General features: G+C 52.6%; 2 protein-coding genes across 3 annotated transcripts; both read right to left on the reverse strand.

Annotated features, from left to right (window-relative positions):
- Positions 1-3342: 3342 nt before the first annotated feature.
- samd1b (sterile alpha motif domain containing 1b) lies at positions 3343-13861 on the reverse strand. Of its 2 annotated transcripts, none has more exons than XM_029252155.1 (7): positions 12507-13861; positions 11544-11928; positions 10967-11079; positions 10818-10878; positions 10564-10672; positions 10254-10368; positions 3343-5008 (listed from the first exon to the last, which is right to left on the reverse strand). In XM_029252155.1, exons 1-7 carry the CDS (start codon positions 13695-13697, stop codon positions 4859-4861), a joined length of 2124 nt encoding a protein of 707 aa, XP_029107988.1. In that variant the 5' UTR covers positions 13698-13861; the 3' UTR covers positions 3343-4858. The 2 variants fall into 2 exon arrangements, with proteins under 2 accessions (XP_029107988.1, XP_029107986.1); XM_029252153.1 differs by having other exon boundaries at positions 10967-11082.
- Positions 13862-16173: 2312 nt separating this feature from the next.
- LOC108919757 (cAMP-dependent protein kinase catalytic subunit alpha-like) lies at positions 16174-25188 on the reverse strand. The gene is made up of 10 exons (XM_018728009.2): positions 24784-25188; positions 22422-22483; positions 21358-21486; positions 21168-21266; positions 20637-20719; positions 19732-19858; positions 19506-19601; positions 19086-19208; positions 16817-16981; positions 16174-16545 (listed from the first exon to the last, which is right to left on the reverse strand). Exons 1-10 carry the CDS (start codon positions 24827-24829, stop codon positions 16420-16422), a joined length of 1056 nt encoding a protein of 351 aa, XP_018583525.1. The 5' UTR covers positions 24830-25188; the 3' UTR covers positions 16174-16419.
- Between the last annotated feature and the right edge of the window lie 508 nt (positions 25189-25696).

The raw sequence follows: 25696 nt of genomic DNA on the forward strand, positions 1-25696 counted from the left end.
ACACACACACACACAAACGCAAACCAGGACAATCAAGCAGAACTGTTAACTCCACACTATATATTTACTCCACAGAGTATCTTTGTTTGGAGACAGCACATGGCTTGAAAGCCTGAATATGCAAATCATTATTGCACAGGTGTGTATTGTTTCGTTGCTTATTGTGCTGGTTCTTGTTTTCGCTGAGTCAGTGTCGGCTCTTGCTGACCACATAGACAGAATTCCTCCTGAAAATTATGTCCCCAGCTTGTGTCTGACGTGTCGAAGGGTGCGCGTCCACTGGTTGAGTCCGTCCATCCGTTTGCTGCTCATCCTCTTCCTCTCGCTCCTTCAGCTTCTGCCAACATTTCAGTCGTTTTGAGCAACCAACCTTCTCGTGATGTGTCCAGAGCACGACAACCTTGGTCTCATCATTTGTGCTTTCAGTTGAGCTCTGCTTCATTCGTTCCTTCTGCAAGGCTCCATCCAAGTGACATAATTATGCACAATTTCAAATGCACGGCTGGATATTTTTCTGGGAGACTTTTGTCTTCATTACCTGGCTCAGCTGGAACTGCAGAAGGATGCGTGACACTGGAAATAACCACTTCCTGCCATGAAACACTGTTTTTAAAAACTGTAGCAATCATCTCTATGGTTGCTGGGAAACGTGGATTAGGGCTAGGAGTTTTACACATGTTTTCTGCACCACTTCACACAGTTTCTGCACAGCTGTCACTCGTGATGCTCTTGTGTGTGTGAGATACCGTCGTCCTGTTTGGAGTGACAGAAGATGCCACATCGAGCAGTGAAGCAGCAATGGAAGCTGAACAATTCAACTTGGGTTCTTTGTGAGTCAGATCACAGGAGGCTCCCACCAAGCACAGCTCACATAGCACACGCTGGTATGAATTATCGAGTAGATCCCACTGGACCAGAGGAGCACGCTGAAGGTGACCTCGTGCTTTGTTCTCTCCCCAGGTCTCGCTTGACTTCTTTCACCTACAGTTGGGTGGTCTCTTGGATCCCCGCTGGCAAGTTCTGAGATGTAGAATAAAACCAAAAGCTGTCATTCTGAAATAATGAGAACAACGAATGTCAGATGAAGGACAAGATGTTATATGAAACAGTGAGAAGATGTCTCTACATGTTTGCCCGAGCTCCTGCAACTTCATCTCGGTCAACACAATTGGACCATTAACCACTCGCTGCTACATTTATCGTTTGTTAGACGGACAGCTAGAGAGCAAGGTAAACAAAATCTGCGTAAATAAACTGTTCATAGATATTACCAGACTTCGTCCAAGAACAGGATACTGCTTTTTCCTGAACAAATTTCTGAAAAAGTAAACTCAGCCAACAAGGTTGTTGTGACGTGAAATATTATGTGAACGTCAAAAACATGCATGAATGTAGACAGAGAAAAAACTCTTTGGCAGAAATACCACTTTGCTGCTCATTTTACTACTTAGGTGCATCAGGTCAGCCAGGTAATGCATGTACCGTAGTGAACCAAGTGTCAGATATGGGACTTGCAGGTCATTGCCAAGGTCACAACCTTTGATCTCCCAGCTAGCTGAATAAACTTGGCCTCCAGGTGGACAGCATGCGTCATCAGTCGCCGCTTTCAGCTCGTACTCTTCTCATCTACCAAATCCACAAAGAGGAGGTTTACTCTCGGTGTATGGGATGTCATACAGGGGGTAAGGAAATTGACTTGCAAGGTCTCAGGATCAGAAGCTGTGCGCTCACACTCTTGAACAAGGTGTTGACCTATACAGCTTCAGAGAAAAGCCAAATGCACTACACGGTAGAATGAAAAATCTTCACCTTTTTCTGATGCTTTTTGTCCAATATAGCACACATTGTTAGGCATATTAAGTCCATCCATCCATCCATCCATGCAGGTATAGTGATCTGTTTCAATTGTATGCAGAGAATGGCATTTCTGTCATAAATCCTGGCCAACATAAGCAAACCACTAAGATGTTGTTTCAAAGTATAAACAAGCCATTTATATCTAGTCTAATCCCACCATGGCTTATTGAGTTTCATGCTATAAGATGACATCCGTCACCTGAACTTATGGAAAGATCCTTTGATGTGCCGTATGCAGGAGTTGCTCATATGACCTTCTAAACTCAGGTACATGACTTGCACAGACTTGCACTTCCATGCAGCTCTCTTTGACGGTAAGTGCTGCTGAATGATGACCTTCTACCCATAATGCAGCATTCCTTTTCTGTTGGGCATTGAGTCCTTCAGAAGGACAACGTCTACAGCAACAGGGCAGGTATGGGTCAGTCTTATTGCTCCAGCAGGACTCCATGCGATGGTATATAGATGTGGAGTTACGGAGTTAAGTAACCCTGCTGGTGCCATGACTGGCGGACACTTGTTCACCCACCCAGCAGATGACTTGTTCATTCTTGAAGCAATGTTGAGGATTGGAACAGAAAACCAAAATGATGGGCAGGTGACAGAGAAATGATAAGGACTTGACTGGAGTCATCACACAGAGGCACCACTTTGGTTAGAGATGGATCAACATGGTGCATAGAAGGTGTCTCAGTGAGCCTGTTCTACACACCCCTAGCGACTTAGTGGACAAGCGCAATTTTTCACCTGTGATGTTTTAACTTTCTCTCCATAAAAGCAGCTGACATTACTTTCACTGCATTACCTGATGTCTGTACTGAATTTCATTAGCAACTGGTAGTAGTTATGGGACAAGCGGTTTCAGACAATACACGTGTGTGTGTTAGCAGTTAACTGATAACTAAACAGGTCTTGGTTTTTAAGTGAGTCCTACTGAATTGTAGAACTGTTTGCAGAGTTATGAAATACTTAATCGTTTTGCTGATTCATGCCAGTTGCCCATGCCTTGTAAACTGAAGACTGTGATGGTCAGCAGTGCTAATTAATCAGGTGTTTATCCAGACTTTCAATGTCACCATCTGCAGCGGAACGCCACTTCAATGGCCAAGTTGGAGAGCAGTGATGATTTTTAAGCTACGAAATGTGGTAACGAACGAGCTGTGCAATGTACATTTACCATGGCGGGGGTTCGGCGCTATCCAACTCACTGCCCAGGTAGGTAACGGTGAAGCCAGCACGACCGCTGAGTGAATAAAGCAAGTCCAGAAGAAGTGGCTGAGCCCACCGGGTTTCTCCTTTTTCTCGATCTGGAACCTCTGAACCTACTGGGCTCTTTGGACAGCGTTACTTTGTCTAGCTTTTACCATTGTGGGTCAATCGATAAATCTTTAATGGAAAATAATTTGCTGCTTTATAACAACTGACGTGAAAATTTATACCGCCTGAACATGTTACAATTTAACCTAAATTAAAAGGAACCACATCACACTTTAATATTTTTATTTTAAAAAATTCTTTAAAAAACTTGAAAACAAGCAATAACATTTCAACTGTGACTTAAAAAAAAATGATTAATACCGTAGTATATACACATCATCCGACTATTGCAGGAGGGGGATGAGCTCGTTGTGCCATTTCTCACTGAGCCACCAGGCAAGAAGTCACGGTCAACTCCGTAACAGACGGACGAGGGGTTCTTTTAAATAAAACTGCATCGAAAAAAACGTTACCAAAAGAACCTTGACCCATGAATCGCAATTGATGGGAAGCAGAAGTAAGACAGGAGAACACTGGGAAGGCGACACTCAAAGCGGCTAGAGCTGCGCTCACCTCTTTTTTGCAAAATGTCTTTATCGGCATGAGAAATGCATCTTACAGCTCACAAACCGCACATTACTGTACGCCTGAAACAGGCTTCGCGACGCCGGCCGAGGCCCTTCGCTTCAGGGTAAAGGTGAGGTCAAATACCAGGAGGTTGATGAAATCGAGGGGCCTTTCGAGCGAATCGAACATTTCACCTCCGTAACACGACGTTTGTCTACCTCTCACACCCTGTTCACTCACAGAAGGTAAAAAGCAGAGAAGACGGGTGTGAACAGAAAGGAATGAAAAAAAAAAATGAACGATTATTTGTAGTCGGTAGAAAGCTGGTAAAATACTTAAAAAGCGAGGGTCAAACAAACAGGGTGCAGAGCTCCAGGGCTCCCTCTACTGGAGGCACAGTATTGCTACTCTTGGGTTGGCCAGTGGGCATTCGGTCAAGGGCTGTCTGTCCCCATTGCCCATCCGTTTGCTCTGCTGCACACAGGCAAGGTGGCGCCCCTCCGTGGCCAGGCCTTGCGCTGCACTCATCTTGTGTTAAAAGCTGCTGGTCCAAAGCTTGGCAGCGGCGCACAGGGGACGAGCGATGGCAAAGTTCCTCTGGACATTGTCTTCTTGCCTTTGTTGCACCCCCCGCCCCCTCAGGGACGCCCTCTGCCGACAAAGTTGCCCGGAGAAAAACAGCACTAGTATAAAGGTGGATGAATGGGTTCTCTTCTCCTCTGTCCCCGTGACTCGGATGTAGTCTACAGGGTGCACGGCGGTGGGGTGGAATATTCCTCGGTTGCCATGGAGACAGGTGAGGCGCTTGCTGGTGGCCACCTGGCAGGAGGCTGACTGGGTTGCAGATGCGGCAACTAAGGACGCCTCGTCGCCTGAGCTCGGGGGCGGAGCTGCGATGTCACTGCAGAGTGGTATGGTCTCTGAGGGTGGGGTCGTGGCGCGGGCGGTCCTACTGCTGTGCTCCTCATCCCGGTCAACGGCGGGACCGGGTCGGCAGACTGCCTCGAGCCCGTGGGTGTGTGCGTGCGAGCGAGAGAGAGAGCGAGAGTGGATCTCTCTGCATGTACAAGTGCACGGATACGTGTGACTGCATGTGTAGCATCACGTAACAGTTGCGTGTCCACGTATGCGTATGCACGCGGTTACGTCCAAGCACGTGCGCCCTTCCCACAGCGCATCAGCAGAGCGCGCTGTCGTCCTGGAAGTGGCTTCGCTGCAGCACCTTTACGTGGCGCTCGTAGATCTTGAGGGCAGGGCCAAGCCTAATGGAGAGACCCGTGAGCACGTCGTTGCGCTGCATGAGGAGGAGGGACTTCCCGTCTATTTCCTGCGGACAAAGGCAGACAGAGTGTCAAACCACCCAGCAGCTGGTGGCATGGGTGCCCAAGGTGATGTGGTGATGGTTTCACACACTGGACTACACTTCCCATGAACACCTTGCGGCTATAGATAAACAGTCACGGACATTTGCACACTGTACAGTATAGCAATGTAACGGGGCTAAGCGTGGAGCAGAAGGTGGGGGGAAAGAAGACTGTTTGGCCTCACGCTGACCATATCGCACTGCACTGCAGCAATATGCAAGTCAGAGGTCATCTGACCAATTATGCTCAAATGACACTCAGTGGTCACGCATTCATTACACCAGAAGGTGCGTCAAAATGCACATTCGGACCTCGTAAATGCAAGGGAACGGCTCGTCAGCTCAAGTAGGGTCAGCGAACGAAATGCAAATGGGCAACGGCTGTCTGACAAATCAATACCATACAACAAGTACGACTGTTTACAGAGACGAGCAAGTGCGTATCTCGGCAATACAAGCGCGAGGGTGGAAATGGCAGCGGGAATTAAACGAGTGGGTGTCATCGGTAACACTGAGGTGACACACCACGGCAGCAGCTCAAATTTCAGACAAGTTAAATTCGTTCTGGGACTGGAAGCCGACAGCGGACATGGAGCACAATGTGCACTTCAGAGGATCACAAGGGACACAGCTTGAGAGAAAAGGCCGTTTTTGTGCTTTGTTGTCCCGTTCTCCTTGCCCTGCGCTGCTTCCCAGAAGGGAGGAAAGGACTGGAACATGTGATGATCGGCGCAGGATGGGACTAGACCGCTTCAGGCCTCCGCTCAGAGCTTAGGAAGAGTCTCCCAGGATAATGCACAGGAACACAAGGAGACCTCACCCTACAGCTGATCGTGATTTTCCCATTTTCATTTTGTAGGCGCACGTGCTCCGTAACAGAGCACACACACACACACACACACACACACACACACACACACACACACACACACACACACACACACTCCAGGATGTTCCCAATTTAAGCACACTTGTGGCTCACCTGATACAGCTACATTCTTGCACGTGGGATACACATTAAGCAATTGGACCCTTCACAGAGGGCTTTATCAAATTATTTTATGTAGCCGAGACTCTTCATGTTTGGTGAACAAAAATTAGATTTCTGAGAGTATTCGTCCATCCATCCATGCATGCATTTTCTTAGCCGCTTAGTCCTTCTAGAGTTGCGGAGGCAATACGGAAAGCAGAGAGGCCCAAGCTGCCCCTGTCCCCGGCAACTTCCTCCAGCTCAACCCGGAGGATCCCCAGCCGTTCCCAGGACAACAGAGATATAATCTCTCCAGCGGGTCCTGGGCCGACCTCGGGGCCTCGTCCCAGTTGGCCGTGTCTGGTATACCTCCAAAGGGAGGCACCCAGGGGGCATCCTTACCAGATGCCCGAACCACCTCAACTGGCTCCTCTCAATGTGGAGGAGTCACGGCTCTAATCTGAGTTCCTCCCGGATGTCCGAACTCCTCACCCTGTCACGGAGAGTGAGTCCCAGCACCCTGTGGAGAAAACTCATTTTAGCTGCTTGCATCCATGATCTTATTCTTTCGGTCATCACCCAGAGTTTTCTATAGGTGAGAGTAGGGACGTAGATCGACCGGTAAATGGAGAGCTTCGCCTTATGGCTCAGCTCCCCCTTCACCACTACAGTCCGGTACAGCGACCGCATTACTGCTGCCGCTGCTCCCGGTCTGCGGCCGATCTCGCGCTCCCTTCTCCCCTCACTCGTGAACAAGACCCCAAGATACTTGAACTCCTCCACCTGGGGCAAATTCTCTCCCCTTACCTGGAGGGGGCATACTATCCTTTTCCGTGAGAGAACCATGGACTCAGACTTGGAGGTGCTGATCCTCATCCCAACCGCTTCACACTCGGCTGCAAACCGTTCCAGTGCGTGTTGGAGGCATCCATGTGATGGTGCCAAAAGGACAACATCATCCGCAAAAAGCAGAGACGTCACCATTCGGCCCCCACACAGAATGCCCTCCTGACCTCGGCTGTGCCTTGATATCCTGTCCATGAAAACCACATACAGGAGTGGGGACAAGGCACAACCTTGACGGAGTCAAACACCCACACTGAATGGGCTTGACTTAATGCCGAGTATGTGGGGACAGCTCTCGCTCCGTGTGTACAGAGACTGAATGGCCCACAGTAGTGGCCCCGGCCCCCCATACTCCCGAAGCACCTCCCACAGAATTTCTCAGGGAACATGATCGTAAGCCTTCTCCAAGTCCACAAAACACGTGTAGACTGGATTAGCGAACTCCCATGCCCCTTCAATTATCTGTGAGAGGGTAAAAAGCTGGTCCGCTGTTCCATGGCCAGGACAGAATCCGCATTGTTCCTTTTCAATCCGAGGTTCAACTATTGGCCAGAGCCTCCTTTCCAGCACCCTGGAATAGACTTTCTCAGGGAGGCTGAGAAGTGTGATACCCCGATAGTTGGCACACACTCTCCAGTCCCCTTTTTTAAAGATAGGGACCACCACCCCAGTTTACCAATCCAAAGGCACTGTCTCTGAGGTCCATGCAACATTGCAGAGGCGTGTCAGCCATGACAACCCTACAAAATCCAGGGCCTTAAGCAGTTCCGGGCGAATTTCATCCACATCCGGTGCTTTGCCACTGTGAAGCTTTCCACCTAACTCAGTGACTTCCACCAGCGAAATGAACCACGATACCCCGGAAGCCTCTGGCCCTGACTCCTGTAAGGGAGGCATATCTCTCGGGTTTAGGAGTTCCTCAAAGTGCTCCTTCCACCTCCCAACAACATCCTTGCTTGAAGTCAGAGGTTCTCTACCTTTCCTGAGCACAGCTTGAGTTAAGCTCCTCCAACCCCTCCCGAGCTGCCGGATGGTTCTCCAGAATGATTTTGACACCGACCAAAACTCACTTTCCATGGCCTCTCCATACTCCTCCCATGCTCTGAATTTTGCTTCTGCAACCACAGCTGCCTTTTTGCCTGCTGGTACCTACCTGCTGAGTCAGGAGTCCCCAGAGCCAACCAGACCCTAAAGGCCTCCTTCTTCAGCTTGACGGCTTCCCTCACCAGCAGGTTCTTGGGTTGCCACCGTGACTAGCACCAACAAGCTTTTGGCCACAGCTGTGCCTGGCTGCTTCCTGGAGGTTTTGAACAGGGTCCATTCAGACTCCATGTCCCCTACCTCCCCCGGGACATGGGAGAAGTTCTCACGGAGGTGGGAGTTAAAATCATTCCGGACAGGGTCCTTCGACAGTCGTTCCCAGCACACCCTCACTAAACGCTTGGGCCTACCGGGTCTGTCCATCATTTTTCCTCGCCATCTGATCCAGCTCACCACCAGATAGTGACAGGTTGACAGCTCAGAACCTCTCTTCACCTGAGTGTCCAAAATACGTGGCCTCAAGTCAGATGAAACGACTACAAAGTCAATCATTGACCTTTGGCCCAAGGAGCTCTGGTACCAAGTACACTTATGAGCATCCTTGTGTTCGAACATGGTGTTTGTTATGGACAAACCATGAGTAGCACAGAAGTCCAAAAACATTTCAATATTCGGGTTTAGATCGGTGTAGCACGCCGAGGCCGCCCGGGAAGGGGGCGGAGACGGGGTTAAAGCAGCCACAGCTGGGGCTGATTTCATCCCGTATTTCTTCCCCGGTGCCCAGCAGTAGAGAGAAGAGACCGAGGAGGAGAACCAGACTGAGACGACCGCAGACCCGATCCCTGACACGAAGCCCACGTCCTGATCGACCCGACTCTCCCAGCCAGCACGAAACCTTTCCCTACCTGTTCCCCCTTTCCCATCTCCGTTCTTCTCCGCTGTCTAGGCAAATAAAAGCCCATAGCTACAGGCGACTGCATCTCCTGTCTCGTCTTACAATCGGGCAAGCCGTTCTTCCTCATCACCCCACTCCAGATTTCCCAGTCATTGCCAACGTGAGCGTTGAAGTCCCCCAGCAGGACTATGGAGTCTGTAGGTGGAGCCCTGTCCAGAACCCCACCTACTCTCTCCAAGAAGGTTGAATACTCTGAACTGCCGTACAACAAGAGTTCTCCTCTCTGAGACCTTAAATCGCACTGAGGCGACCCTCTCGCCCACTGGGACAAACTCAAACTGTCTGGCAGCCAACCAGGGGCTTGTGAGTATCTGCACACCCACCCGGAGCCTCTCACCCTATGCAGCTGCTGAGTAGGAGAGACACCACCCTCTATCGAGGAGTTTCATTCTAGAGCCAACACTGTGAGTAGAGGTGAGCCCAACTATCTACTTGGTATCTCTCAACCTCCCACACCAGTTCCAGCTCCTTTTCCACCCAGTGAGGTTACATTCCACGTGCCAAGAGCCACCAGTTTCTGCCTCGGGGGTCCGTGATGCCATGCACCAAGCTGTCCCCTCCTACTGCCTGAAAGGTATTACCACCGACCCCATGCCGAACCTTGCAGGTGGTGGGCCCACACGGTCCCCCCATGTTACCTTTCCGGGCTGAGCCCGGCCGGGTTACGTGGGCTGCCCAGCCACCAGGCGCTTGCCTAGGAACACTACCTCCAGACCTGGCTCCAGTAGACAAGCTCCAGTACTCCAGAGTAGCTCACTGTTATACTGGCTCACCTTACTTAGTCAGCCAAGCTAATTTCTGCATTTATTCATAAAGGAACAGAAAAAAAGTTAAAATGGAATGACATGAAAAGAAAATTCATTGGAACCGCAGGGGCCTTCAGACATGGAATGGTGAAGAAATTAATATACAGACCCATTTTTGCTGCAACTGCATGCAATTCCAAAAACAGCTCATGTTACAAAACTTTTTCCTCGTTTGGGGTGATTGTGGGTGACTTAACGATGGACACAGAACAAACTGCGTCTTTGCCTCAATAGGAAATGGTTAACTAAGCCATTTTATTATCTGCTCTTTATACAGTATATTCACACTGATCTCAAAATGAATGTGGACCGTTACCAGGGGAAAAGTGTACGGGCGAAGGAGCAATTCCCATTGGCTCAAGTGATGCCATGGAAACAAGTCAACAGTCAGCAGGTGAAACGAGTGAGAAGATGCGAAAGCAGACTACCCATGGATTTAGCGTATGTGTCCCGAGTGCAAAGAAACATACACTGGACTGTCACTCTGTCCAGTTTACATTAAGCTGCCCTGAACTCACTCGCTCACTCTCACACACACACACACACACACACACACACACACACCGTGACTCCGTGCGATGGGGAGCTCACCTGCGTGCGGAAGGCGGCAGCTTGCTCGGGAAAGCCAGCAGCAACAAAGTAGCTGACCACGTCGGACACGGTCCACTCCACAGGGTTCTGTGCGCTCTTCTCCATCTTCACCATGCTGTGGGGGCGGAGTCACAGGGCAAAGAAGGTTGCATTTATTCATCGAAAACAACTGGACAGTAGCAGCGCCGGGGAAGCCACAGAGAGAAACCATAGTGTTCCACAACCCACAGCCTGCGTTTCCATTTGCCTGGCTCTGGAAGACCCGGCCCCATCTAGCCCCGACCCTCCACGATCACCCAGGGACCCTTACACTTCCCCGTTGAGCCTCTGCTCCTTCGTGGCGGCACCCAGATCCTGCGGGGAAGACGTGGGGGTCAGTAGGCAGGAGGCCACGCCCCCTTCCACCTTAAAGTCCGAGCCTGGGGAGGGGGGTATAAGGGGGGGGGGGGGGGGGGGTTTGAGAACAACAACAACAACAACAACCACAAATTTGTACAAACATGCAGTCACATTACACTCTCCAAACACACACACACAGTGTAATAACGTAAAGGAGAAACTCACAGCCATTGGCTGGAACACAGGAAGTCTGCAGTTCTTCCTCAGGCTCCGCCATCACCTGGTCCTGGGGGGGGGGGGGGGAAGAGATGGGGGTCAAGAAACACCTCACACACCCAGAACAGAGACCCCCGGCAGAGGGACCCTGGTGTTACCTGTGCATTGGATGCCAGCTGGTCAGGTGTCACTGCATTCTCCTCCACCCCTAGCTCTGTGCCACCTGTCGATGGGCACACAGCCCTGAGCGGCAGCCCCCCCTCGGCGCCCCCTGCTGGGAGAGAGAGGACACATTTGAGCCAGGTGACCGGAGAGGAAGGACACACACGCGCACCCTGCCTGCCTCCCCCCGCCCTGTTACTGATTGGACGCCCTAAGCAACACCATGCAGCAGCAGTAAACACTGTGGAGGTGAGTTGAACTGCAGTGGCTCCCAAACTGCTGCTCTGTGCCAGTGAGCTGCACTGCCAGCTGTCGGCGCAGAAGGTAAACAGGCTGAGTCCAAATTGGAATTTTAGGAAACACCTGACTGAAGAGATGTGATTTAAAATGGAAATAAAAAAAATTAAACACACTGGAAAATGAATCTTGAGAAATTGCCCAAGTGCTTGTGAGGAGAACAGCCAGAGAAGCAAATAAATGCTCAGCACGATGGGCCTCCAGCATCAATCTCAATCTCAATCTCTCACACACACACACACACACACACACACACACACACACACACACACACACCTGTGTCAGCCTGGAGCTCCTGCTGCTCGTGCTCAGCGGGACAGCTGGAACCGGGACACATCTCCACAGCGCCCCCTTCCTGCTTTGGCGCCACGCAGCTCGAGGACGAGGAGAACAAGGAGGAGGAGGATGAAGGTGAGGAGGAGGACGACGACGGAGGCTGGGACGTCCCCGTGGGCCCAGGGTGTGCGTCTGCCATGTCACTCTGGACAGTGGGGCAAGGGAGGAGTGGGGGAGGGATAGGAGTGGGGTCAGGTGCGTCCATGGACGGACTGTCTAGGGAGCAGGGGGTCTCGTTGCCCCCATCGTGGCCCCTCCGTGAGCATTTGCCCCCCTCTTCCTCGGCATTGTGTGTCTCCATGGGCTCCTCCTCCCTCAGCTCCACCTGGATGGACAACGAAGACAAAGTGATGCACGTGATGGATCGGCCAGCAGGTGGCGGAGCGGTTAAGGCAACAGCGATGTGAAGAGAAACCCCCCCCAGTCCAGTGGCCCCCCCTCCACTCTGTTTTGTCCCAAACATATATGTGTGTGTGTGTGTAAATGTTTTCCACATGACTCATGTTTAATGAGCTCTAAGACTGATAATAAAGATACTTTATGACAGAAAGTGAAACACCCTCAACAGACCAGGAAATAACGGTCTGGGTTGCACCTCCAGCTCCGTGCGTCCTCTCTGTCACTTTGCGCGCGCGCACACGCGTGTGCGTGTGTGTGTGTGTGTGTAAGAGACACACGACGGGCGGGAAAGTGAGCAGTCTAATATCACCAGGCTACAGCGGGTAGGAGGAGCTCAGAGCACCGAAATGTGTCATATTTAATGTGGACGCGAGTGTTCGCGCGAGCCCGTTACAGTCCATGTCGGCGTCCCGCGCCGGGGACACCCCCCCCGACCCACGCAGCCCCAACCGCAGCGGCAGTGCGCGGGATGCAGGACGTGTCCGACATGCTCGTCTTTCTCACCTTTTCCGTCGCGGGCCGCTCCCGCGGCGCGCTCTTCAGCGCGCGCGCGGACGACTTGGGCGCCCCCGGCGCGATGGGACGGGGGCGCGCGGACACGGGCAGAGTGATGTTGCCGAAGCGCGTCCTGCGCAGCCGCCCGCGGGCCACCTCGCGCTCCAGCACCACCTTCACCCTGCTGCGCGTGAGCTTCTCCTGAGCGAGGCGCTCCTGCGAGCTCAGGAAGCCCAGAATCTCCTTGAGCCCGAGCGGCGCGTGGCCCCGTGCGGCGGCGGCGGCGGCGGCGGCGGTGGTGGCGGCGCCCCCCCCGCGGCTCTTCTCGGCCAGGGTCCGAACGGAGGCCACCAGACGATCGCCGAGGTCCGCGCCGTCGGGTTCCGCACCCCCGCGCCGCCCGCCTTTCGCCGCGAGCCGCACCGCGCCGGGCTTGAGGGTCGCGTGCTGCTTGTGCCGCGGCGGATGGCCACTGCCGGGGTGCGCGAGCGCGCAGCTTTTTCCGCTCTTGTCGCCGGAGCCCTCGTGCGCGGCGGAGCCTCCCTCGGCGCCTCGCGCCGCCCTCGTCTTGCCCGCGGCACTGCCCCCTTTCTGGCGCTCCTGCCGCCGGTCCCTCGCCGGGCTCCTCGCGCCGCCGTTTCCGCTCGCGGGGGAGCTCGCGCTCGGACTCGGGCTCGGGCAGTTGTTGTTCGGACTCGGGTTAGAGTTCGGGTCGGGCTCACGTTGCGGAGGCGTCTCGCCGGTCCCGCCGCTCCGCTCGGGCTGCTGCGGGTGCTCCGGGGGGTCCGGGCAGCGGGCGGCCTCGGTCCGCTCGGGGAAGCAACGGGGCTCCCGCGCGTCCTCCGAGTCCCCGGGTCCGTGTGCGCCACCGCCGCCACCATCACCAACGCAGCCGCCCTGTGTCTCTGCGGGAAGTGCGCGTGGCTCCCCCGGCAGCGGCGGTGGCGGCGGCTCGGGCTTCTTACGGCTCTTGCGCTGCACCTTGGCCGCGTTGCGGTACGAGATGGAGCCCTTGTAGCTCACGCGCAGCACCGTCTGCTCCTGGATGAGCTTCTCGAGCTCGGCACAGGTGCGATCCGCGTCCCAGCCGTAGCGCCGGCGCACCATGCGACATATTCGCTCGAGGTCCGGGCGCGCCTTGCGCGAGCGCAGCGAGTCGATGGTCTCAAGGATCCAGTCGCGGTAGCGCGGTTCCGACATGCTGCCGGCGCTGGGCGCGTTCCTGGCTGCGGATTCGGGGTGACGGTGTCGGTGACGCCGCCACCGCCTGCGACGCGCTACTGCGATCAGCTCCGAACCCCGGCGCTGCGCGAGGCGGAAGCCCCACCGTACGCGTGCGTCGGCTGCAGCAAGCGCTTAAGGTGGACTGCCGGGGCGATGGCGCCGGGTGCGCACGCGCTTAAGGTGGCACGGAGGAGTTCGTCGCCGCCCGACCGTCCGCGCGCGCCGTCCCGCCCTCCTGGGCAAGCGCGTGCCTCGCCTTTCTGTATCCTTTCCGTATACCACTGTATTGATCACTTCATAACGCGACTAATATTTGTAGCCGTGGCGGCGCTGCAGCTGTTTCGCACACGTGTCAAGTAAATGTGGTACAATGAACGTGTTGACAAGTACATTTTTACTCGGATGACGGCTCTCTTGCAGAATATGATACTTTTAGCAGGGTTAAGACGTCCCGGTGTCCCGACGGTCCCCGCCCAGCTCTGTGTATGTGTAGGTGTGTGTGCGTGTGTGGTTGGGGGGGGCACTCATACAATGATAATCGTATGAAGGGAGCAGAGCAGCGCTGCTCCGCATATCTTTATTGAAAAGGACATTTTGAAGACGCTAGCCTCTAAAATAATATATATTTAAATAAAAAATGTTTTATTTATTAATTGAGACGGCCGTGTCCGGACGCGCGCAGACCCCACCACTGCCGAAACGCACCTGGAAGGGGCGGGGGCGTGGCCATGGAAACAGTCATCATTAACAGCATCATCACCATCACGGTGATCAAAAATCCTCACAGCAGTGGCGCCGTCGCGTGTTATTTATTGCGACACTGGCATTTATATACATACATATATGAATATTTTATACACACACCCATAACCAAAAAACCAAAAACGGGGGGGTGTGGCAGGGTCCGCTTCCCACAGCATCGCCTGCGGGTGCCCCGTCTCCTTCAGCGGTGAGTGGCCCTACCCACTTCCGTACTGTTCCGCGAGCCCATCTGCGTGATTACCCCCGCCCCCGCACGCACACGAGCCTCCTCGGCACGCGCCGCACGCCTCTTCAGCGCCCATGGGTCAGACACTCAGAACCGCTGCGAGATCGAAGGCGTCGCACGCGGCGCCACGTGCTGCGATACGCACAAGACGTCTATTTCAAAACAGCTCATTTTGCTGGTGAACGTCAGAGTGACACGAATTAAAATGAAAAGCACACGAACGGTGCCGCGGCTGCTCCCGATCGTGTCCGACGCCCGTGCAAAAGAGGCTGCTTCGTGTCGACGTCACAGAGGGATGAAAGAGCCCAACCCCCTCTTCGCAGCCTCTGTGCACTGGTACGGCTCTGTCTCGTGTGCGCGCGCAGTAGACGGCTGCTGCTGCTGACGTCACAGCAGTAAATCAGTTTTATTAAAACAAATAGAAGCAAGACATCCGATCTGGGAACGGAAAATAAATTATTGTCTGGCGAACTGGTTGCCCGCTGGAGTGTAACTGTAGGGACTGCCGTTGCCATGGTTACCGCTGCGGTGCAACAGGCCCTGAGGCGGCTCGGCCATGGTGGCGTTTTGGCGGGAAATACGCTCAAGCACAGTGGACCAGGGAGCGGAAACAGACGCCACGGTGCGGGGCTGCAGCCGCCGGCTGCGTTCGGCCCTTGGCCGATTTGCTCAAACAGGATAGAGTGCCGGGGCCTACTTTCGCCCTTGGTGATCGGTAACAACGGTGTGCGTTTGCACCGTGACTCTGGGATACCAGACATCACACTGCGGCCGCTGTGTCTTCGCATCACAATTTTCATTATTTGGACAAGCGGTGATCATACCCTCAGCTTATAGAGTTGATTCCGCCGCTGTTAGCGTTACACGTGTACTGACCCATTTAAAAAAAAAAAAAAATACAGCAAGTAATTTTTACAGCAGTTAATATTCCACAAGTTTTCGTACCAGCAGCTGGAGCTCAACCACACGAAGAACCGAGTCCAAGTGCGAGTCCATGCCGTTGCGACCCGTCCGAGAAACAGTCCCGTCAAGCCTGCGGCCCATCCACGACTAGCTAAATGGTGGGGACGGATGACTGCGCCCACCTCTTCAGCAGAAGAAGCACCGCGTTCCACATCCCTCCGAGAGTGATGCAAAAAGCGGGAGCGAAGGCTGTCTCTCCGTCATCCAAGATGGCAGAAAGATGTTTTGTTCTCGCTGGGGTGGGGTCGTGTGTGTCTCTGTCCAGGGTTTCACCCTGTGTGCCACACGCGCACCTTCCCTCCAAATCACCCGTCTGCCGCCGCGAAGCACAGAGCCCCCATCCCCACCTTTTCTACCCACAATGCTTTGTGTTGCCAACTCTATTGCTTGAAGAGCCCACTTCAGAGGCAAGGGGCTGAATGGACTCATCGTGGACTATGAGACAAGGCCTCACCTCACCCTCCACCAACCAATTGCAGTGCTGGGATGATGTCACCCCCCCGCTACAGACCCATGACTACAGGAGGGTGTCAGCTGAACAAGACTAAATAAAAAGGAGTAAGAAACCCACAGGCAACACTGCAGAGCTGCTCAGGTGCCGTTTCACTTTTTGGCTGCTGGTGGTCTTATGGTATAGCAGACAACTCCCGCTCATCATCATCATCATCATGGTCATCATCATCGTCATGGTCATGGTCCTGGTCCTGGTCCTCTCTCCCTCGTTCCACCTGCTCTTCCAGGATGCGTCTAGAACTCGGCGAACTCCTTTCCACACTTCTCGGTGAACGAGATGCGGATTTCCTCCTCCTCGTAGTCGTCGAAGTTGCTGGTGTCACCGGGGCCTTTGCACTTGGGGATGAAGGGCGCTTCCACCTGCGCGCAAAGCCGCATTATCGGCATATTAGTAAACGGCACTTGGATGCACTTGCACTGCGCCCCCCACCGGCTCCGCACCCAGGACACTGCTCCATCTAGTGCCAGACCTTCCTTAAGTTTCACTACATTTTACTGCTCTACTCTACTACTTAATTATGTATATATCAACAGACAAAGAGCTTTAGACACAGACACAGGATTACTGATGCATTAAGAGGGGACAGAGGAGCAGAACCACCACCACAACGTCCCCCCCGCAGCCACTGACCTTCCTCTGGTAGATGGCAATCCAGTCGGTGGTGGCAAACCACTTGTGCCCCTTGATGTCGTTAACACCGTTCTTGAGGTTCCCAAAGCGCTTGGTCAGGTCCACCTGGAGCAGGTTCCTCAAGAGGTCTTTCAGATCCGAGCTGAAGTGGGAGGGGAACCTCACCTGTAGGGGGTTGGGGGGGTGGTAAACAAAGAGCAGAGAGGTCAAGACTCCTATGCTGGGTGTCCAGGGACTCGAAGTCAGATCGGCTGGAATCTTTGATCACATCTTCGAAGAGTTTTCCAATACGTCCTACAAAGAAAAAACAGGTGTTTATAAGGTCCGAGTGACACTACGATGTGACAGAACAAACCGAACGAAAGAACGAGCACAAAATTGTTTGTGTGCGGCGCTGTGACGAAGTATTCGCCCCCGTCTCAGCTCTCTGTCCTTTGCAGCGTTCTCACAGAAACTAAATCATGTCTTTGTGTCGCTTCAGGAGAAACGGCGACGCTGCCGTTGTTTCCACACCATTTTCTTGGTGAAAAGTGCCATCAGAAAAAAGGAACCCCCAAAACCAGGAAAGGGAGGCAAACATTTTTTCCACTGTATAACTTTGGCTTTTAACACCCCCCCCCCCCCCATGACCATACTGAGATTTGATGACCTCCCCCTCCCCCTCCATGAGGCTGTACAGAGAACTTAAATACCTTTTCATGAGCAGGAGCTCAACTCAGAAGTTTATTGTTCCCGTGTTTCACTTTTTTGTTTGAAATGCAAATTTAACGCAAAGACATTACAGTGAAGCAATTTCAATGACTGATGGGATTTACCAGGACCGCACCGCACCACGGTATTAGCTACGCACAGCACCAATGCCATCGTGAAGTTTGCCGATGACACGACGGTTGTAGGCCTGATCACTGACGGCGATGAGGCGGCCTACAGGGAGGAGGTGCACACTCTGACACATTGGTGTCAGGAGAACCACCTCTTACTCAACACCACCAAGACCAAGGAGATCATCGTGGACTTCAGGAGGCAGGAGAGGGAACACACCCCCATCACCATCAGCGGGACACCGGTGGAGCGGGTCACCAGCTTTAAGTTTCTCGCTGTCCATATCACCGAGGATCTCGCATGGACCAGTCACACTGATGCAGTAGTGAAGAAGGCCCATCAGCGCCTCTTCTTCCTTAGACGGCTGAGGAAGTTGAGGATGAACCAGAACATCCTCAAAACCTTCTACACCTGCGCAGTGGAGAGGATCATTATTGGCTGTATCACCTCCTGGTATGGTAACAGCACTGGCCTCAACCACAGGTCTCTCCAGAGGGTGGTGAGGACAGCCAGACACATTGTGGGGGTTGAGCTTCCCTCCCTCCAGGATATCTACAACAGGCGGTGTGTGAGGAAGGCACAAAGGATCATTAACGACCCCAGCCACCCTAGTCACGGACTGTTCCACCTACTCCCCTCAGGTAGACGGTACCGGAGCATCCGGGCCCGCAGAAGTCGGCTGAGGGACAGTTTCTTTCCTCAGGCCATTAGACTGTTAAATACGCAGGACTGAGACTAAAATTCAAATCCGCTGTTTTATTTCCCCATATTCTCTGTACATACATATAGATAGTTTGTTTTTTATGTCTCTATTTTTTATTTATTTATTTATTTTTATTTATTTATTTATTTATTTATTCTTCTGTTGTATAATCTGCGAACACAATTGGTATATACACTGGGTTTAACGTAACTTATGACATACTCTTAATACTGCACTTTCTGGAGCTGCACTCAAGATTTTTCACTCTTCTCTACATGTTATGTTGATGATGATGTGACAATAAAGCTTGTAAATTAAAATTTAAAAAAAAAAAAAAAAAAAAAAAAAAAAATCCACTGGTACACACTTATCCAAAAGGGCTGCAAAAAGTTCTTGCTCCAAATATTGAGTTCAAGGGTTTGAATACTTATGCAAACAGCATTACTACAGTATTGATTTAAAAAAAAAAAAAAAAAAAAAAGAAAAAAAGTTGACTTACAATAATTGCTTTTGAGTAGCATCATTTTCTTGGATTAAAACGTAACATGTACAGGAATATCAAAGTGCCAATTTGTCGGGGGGTGTGAATACTTCTGCAAGGCACCGCGACCGTACAGGAAGCAGGAGAACGAGGGGTCATGTGACGTCGCCCCCGCAGCTGCCGGCAGTGTTTCCGCCAATGAAACGGACACTTTTGGGCCACTCTGTAGCGAGAAAATGTCAAAACGAAAGGCATGAACGAACCTTCCCCGAAACGATCTTCTCGTAGATCTGGATGGGCTGGTCGGCGAAGAACGGGGGGTAACCGGCCGCCATCTCGTAGATGAGCACCCCGAGAGCCCACCAGTCCACCGCTTTGTTGTACCCCTAGGAGGTAGCCGGACACACACACGCAGACAGAGAAAGGGCGACACATCGGGAGTTTGTACACAGCAACCATCAGCAGCTCACTGGAGACATCCCACAACTGTGAAATGACATCGGGTTCGCCTGCCGTCATCGTGTGTTGGCTAAGCTGTACTGCGGTAAGTGCTCGCGTACACCGGCTCCCTGTTTTCCAAACGATCAACTCAACAACTGAAGGATAGAACAGGCAATTTTTGGAGTTTCATGGTGACAGCGCTGATGACACCCCCCCACCCCACCCCCACCCGCTGTTTTTACCTTGCTGAGTATGATTTCAGGAGCCAGGTACTCCGGAGTGCCGCACAGGGTCCATGTCCTGCCCTTGACTCGCTTGGCGAATCCAAAATCCGTCACCTGCACGACAGAAAGCGTCGGCGACAGCAAGTGGGCGGAGCCACGTCACTGAGAAGGGCGGTCGAGGCGCCCGTGTTCCGGCAATGCGCCGAGCTCCAGCGGCCTGCGGGTCGCGACCAGGTCACCTCACCTGTATGTAGCCCTGCTGGTCGATGAGCAGGTTCTCTGGTTTCAGGTCTCGGTAGATGAGGTCCAGGTAGTGAAGGTACTCGAAGGTGAGAACTATCTGGGCGGCGTAGAAGCGGGCATGCGGCTCGCTGTGGACAGCGGGAGATGGCAGGTGAGCGCAGCAGCCACTAGGGGGCGTACAGCGCACACGGATCCTACTGCCAGGGCTCCGGGTGCACTCCAGCAACCAGGCCCTTGTATCCGGGTGGGCCAAGGTCGAATCCCTCCCCTTCTTACCACTTGCTGCAGTGCCAGGCTAGGGCAGCAGGTGGAGCAGCACTTAAGAGACTGCACTTGACAACAAATGAGATCAGCACTCAGGTCACAGGGTAGTTTTTACTGTATCCATCCAGGGTACTAGGGCAGGACGTGGAATTCGAACGAGAGTCCTTTCGATAAACAGTGTATTGCACTTACACTACATTTTTTACCGTGGTCATTTACATTTGTTTTATATCTATTCGTTTGCCTCCATTTTTTTCTTGACTTAAAATGCTGAGCTAGGTAATTTTTACCGGGGACATCTAGGGCAAGTACCTTGCTCCAGAGTAGTACGGCAGGAGGTTCGATTCGAACTGTCATCCTTCGGCTCTGAAGAGAGCAGCTCTAATGCTACGCTGCGCCACCTACTGCCCCACAGCTATGTCCAGTTGTGCCCCGTCGGGTACTTTACTCTGTTTTGTTCATGACTGTGGGGAAGCAATCAGCTGTTTGTCAACATGCCACAGAAGGCTGACCTACATCCCAAACCCCTCATTGACTTTTTTTTTTTGGTTCTGCACATTTAACAGCTTCCTCAAGTGGGAGGAAACCCGACTCTGGTGACGCCGCCTTACCCATCAGGCACCGGGGCTCTGCTGCTCTCACCTGAAGCGGCCGATTCTGCGCAGGTGAGAGAACATCTCGCCCCCCGGGACGTACTCCATCACCATGTACAGGTTCGTGTTGTCCTGAGGGCGGGACACATGTAAGAGACACGGAGGCCAGGTGGACATCGGTTTGGGTCCCCTGCTTCTCCACTCACACGGCACCAGAAGTGCGGTCGGTTACAACTCATTTTGTTCCCCACTCAATTAAAGTAAATTAACAAGCTGCTCAACTTTGTAACACTTTATTAACTTGCAAAGTCAAAGCTAATTTATGATGCCGCAAAATGAACATGCGTCATATTCTACGGTGACCATTGGCTGACGGACGTCCCGTAAAAACGTTCCTCTTCCATTAACGACCAGCGACACCGAGGAGCTGTAAACACTGTGGACGCGAGTTGAATCACAGTGGTCCTACACTCTCTTGTGCACTCTACTGCCACCTATAGGCTTGGAGGGTAGACACAGGGTAAATTCAGCCCAGTACAGATAGAAATTTGCAAGGTACGTCAGAGGCGCGCGCGCTCACCTTGAAGGAGAACTCCACTCGAACGAGGAAGGGGAAGCTGACCGCTTGCAGGATGCGCTTCTCGTTCAGCGTGTGTTCGATCTGCTTCAGCTTCACCACCTTGAGGGGGGAGCGGAAGGAGACCAGTGAAGTGAGTGCAATGTCACCCCTGGCAGAGAGCACCCCCCACCCCCAAAGCTCACGACCCAACCTTCTGCTTGTCCAGGATCTTCATGGCGTAGTGCTGACCCGTCTCTCTGTGTCGCACCAGCATGACACGGCCAAAGGAGCCCGTGCCCAAGGTCTTTATGCGCTCAAAGTGCTCCAGCGCCGCCGTGTTCTGTTGGGGGGGGGGGGGGGTGACAGGGTACCATTTGCTGAAATGCAGTGAAAGCTTGGTAACACAGCCTTAGGGGAGGGGGAGGGACTCTTACTGCAGCCACTGGGGGGCCATGCAGCTTCCTAAGGTCAACCCACACTACATGATGCCATACGAATGCGAGTGTGTATGCGTCTCTCTCCATCCTTCATGTCACATCCTTCCCTTTCTTCACAGCGACACATACTTACAGCAACATAAACGAGGGCCTGGGAACCACGGCGAGGTGGGTTTGCATTTCATTTCGACACGAAATCATCTGTGCGCCTCTGGGAGAAGATCAGCATGACGGGCTTGAACCCGTCCCCCTCGCAGCCAGAAGGTACCGAGCTCGAACCCGTCCCTCTTGCAGCTGGGCTCCGTGCTTCAGCTAAGGTTCCCTCGACGCGGGTGTTTCTCACACTCACGTATATTACAGGTACATACCACGACTTACCTATTCACACAGTGGGAGGGGGGGATTTGAACCTGAGCCTTTCAGGAAGCAGAACCAACTGCAGGAGTGTGCGAATTTTGCATTTTAAGAGTGCTCTGGATAGAACGAGTGACCGATAAGGGACTGGAGATGGCACGAGTGAGTGGCTCTAACCACTGCGCCACTTGCTGGCCCTTATCAATAATCCAACTTCAGCTGTGGCCACAGTAAGGTGCTGGAGCACAAAGTGGCTAAGGAACTCTTTTGGGAGCCCAAAGCGTCCGTGTTCAAAAGCCAGCAGTGCAGCAACTATAATTCAACAGGCGCCAGGTGGCAGGGTGGTTAGAGCCATTTGCTCAGGATTCAGAGATCGCAGGTTCAAATCCCACCTTGATCAAGGTATTTACCCTAAATTGCTACAGTAAAAATTATGCTGCTGTATAAATGCATTAAAAAAATATATAAAATAAATAAAATATACCTGTGCTGGGTTCTCCCATTTCCTGAGGAAGTCCTCCTTGGCCCTTGTGAGAAACTCCTTCACTGCAGAAGACAAAGACACAGAAGGACCAGGTCACATGTCGGTGTCCATGGTGTCCAACTGTCCATCCTGAAGAATGAGGACAGCAGCGGTCAAGGTCCCGACAGACCACAGAGCTCTCGAATGGAACCTTGGGCCAAAAGTGCAAGAAGAGACATGAGGGGAACACACACGTACTACGCTGGAGAGACACACGCACATTACAGTGTGAAGCGGCTCCTCAACTCACAAACAGCGCCGAGCCCAGAAATCTGTTTGTAACTCATTTTGTTCATAGCTCAAAAATATTTTTCAGGAATTCAGGAGGTAACAGTGTTAACGTTTTTCTGACACCTTCTATATTTACCACGTTCGTGATCATTCAGCCAAAAGCAGCCATGTAAATGCTCTGGACACTGGGATTTTTTTAAAAACCTGCTTCCGCACACACTGCAGCTCAGTGAGAATGGCAGTGACCTCACACAGCTCCAAGATCAAGCTAGCTCTGTGTGTGTGTGTGTGTGTGTGTGTGTGTGTGTGTGTGTGTGTGTGTGTGTATCTCTCCCTCCCTTGCACCACATCAAGTTTGTTGTCGTAGGTACAAGTATCATGAAATTCTTCTTGAATGCTTCTCCACAGACTATGGACAAGACAGAGACAATACAAATACTGTACAAACAAAAAAATGACAGTGAGTAATGCTGATAGCAATGACAAATAACAGTAACAATAATACCAGTAGACAGCCAGAGAACTCAGAACGTGAGAGCGAGAATGCGGATGCTTAAAGTGGCAGTGTCATCTACCAATGTCCTTGGAAGGAACAGTCCAACTCTAGTTACCTAAGGTGGCACACTGGTGAGTGTTGTACACTCTTACAGCAGCGGGGTAAAAGCTGTTCCTGTACCTAGCTGTGCGGGTTCGAATAGACCTGAGCTACTTTGCAGACGGCAGAGAAGATAAAAGTGCCTGTGCGGGGTGACTGATCTCTCATGATGCGCATCATTTTAACAACAGCTCCTCGACTTACAAATACCAGTGAGAGCAGTTCATATGTTCATAACTTCTTTTGTTCGTAACTCCAAGGCCACTTTAGGACCGAGTGACAGTCACTAAGGGGGGATGGTGGCGCAGCAGACTTGGCCAGGTCCCGCTCTCCGGTGGGTCTGGGGTTCGAGTCCCGCCTGGGGTGCCTTGCTACGGACTGGCGTCCCATCCTGGGTGTGTCACTCCTCTCTCCAGCCTTACCGAGTTAGGCTCCGGTTTGCTGCGACCACACTTGGAACAAGTGGTTTCAGACAATGTGCGTGTGAGACACTCACTAACAGGTTGACACCACAGACCACCCCCCCCCACCACATATTCACAGGCCTTACTTACTACCACGCTCCTACTCAGTTTTATCACATTTACCATGATTACACAGTACAGGAAGGTATCATTCAAGGTTCTTCTCACACCACCGTCCCACAATCCCCAGCTGCCCATGAACCCAGGCTGAATGCAGGGGCGCTTATTAGTACATTCCTGTCAGGACCCACAAGAACCGCACTTGACGCCAGAGGGTCGTCTGTTCGAACCCCAGATTCCTGGCTCTTGAACAAGGACCTAAAGGTCAGTTTGAACCATTCAAACTGCATGAGTCAGTTGCTCAGGAGATGAACGTCAGCAGAAATACCACAATTTACCGATGTGTACAACTCCGTATTTTTTTAACTGTCTACTCGATCAAGGGTGTTGGAGCAGCCGGTGAGATTTTAACCTGTGTTACTCAAGTGCAAGGCGGTTGCACCATGCCTCCTGCCACCTCAAGCAGAGAGGGGGTTGAGCGTGAAGGTACGCACACACACGCGACCCTGGGACATGACGCACAGCGCAGGAAACCTCAAGGAGGTAAACGGTGCCAGTAGCCGATGGGAGTCAAACCAACAACCCTTCCCACTCAACGTGGGTTGTCAGACTTTCAGACTTGTGCCCAATGCTGAAGGTGGTGTGTTCCCAGCATGCCATGCAGCACGGGGACCCTAGAGGAAGAAGGGGTTCAGTGGGTGGGTGCCATCACAACTGTAACCCTAAGGTTAACAAGTGTGCGTGTGAAAGAACACTTCGATATCAGTCTGAGCTTCTCCAGCTTTGATCCACAACACACACACACACACACACACACACACACACACACACACAACTGTCATCAGCAGCATGATGACGAGGGACGATCGACACACACACACACACACACACACACACACACACACAACTGTCATCAGCAGCATGATGACGAGGGACGATCGACACACACACACACACACACACACACACACACCGCTCTCCATGTCGCTGCCTCTCCTGGCCGCGGGCGCGTTGCCCATGGCGACGCTGCTGTCCCTCTCTCCTCTTCTCAGCTACACTCCTTCTGTGCAGGTTCGAGTCGCGCACCACCAACTCCTCTAGTCTATTGCGGGGACATGATGCGGGGACAGTGCGGGTCCGCGAGGCCCCCTTCCCTCTCCTCTCCTCTCCTCTCCTCTCCTCTTCGTTCTTCCCTTCCGCGCTCCTTCTCTCCACCGGTGGCGCCCAGCTCGAGTCCCCGTTCCCCGCCGAGCTGGGGCTGCTCCCAGCCCGGTGCTGTCCGGTCGGGATCGGTCCGGAGTCCAGTACCGAGGAACGGCGGCCCAGATCAACAGTCCCTTAATCCTTACAAGCGAGCGCTCGCAACTCCGGCCTCAACACCGTCACGCCTCTTTCAAAAGCCCATTGGCTAAACCGAAGGTGACAGACAGGGTCTCTTCGCACCTGATTGGTGCTTCACTTTGCGCTACTGTCATTAGCCAATTCTCTTCGGTCAACAGCTTCCTCTAAATCCCGCCCCCTCGTATCGGTGAATAACGTCACTCGTTATTTAGCTCCCATTTGTCCGACACCTCGTGTGTCTCGCGGTGTTTGGCTGGCCGCACGAGGCGGATTCACGGGCAGTCCTACCCAGAGACCGCCCCATTAGCAGAATTTCCAGTGGCTCCTTCTCGCACTTCCTCCCTCCCGCTCCTTCCTGATTGGTCGAGTGACGTTACCGGGAAGCTATTTTTGGAAAGTTGGTCAATCTAAAACACGCGGCTACTCAGCGAACGACACATTAATCAGTCACGTCGCTGCGAAAAACTCGGAGCGATGAAGCATGGAAATTGATAGTCTGTAAGACAGACGCACTTTAACGTAGGCTGCTGTAGAGCTACCATCTT

This window comes from Scleropages formosus, chromosome 1 (genome assembly GCF_900964775.1).
Source record: "Scleropages formosus chromosome 1, fSclFor1.1, whole genome shotgun sequence".
In the NCBI taxonomy this organism is placed as follows: domain Eukaryota; kingdom Metazoa; phylum Chordata; class Actinopteri; order Osteoglossiformes; family Osteoglossidae; genus Scleropages; species Scleropages formosus.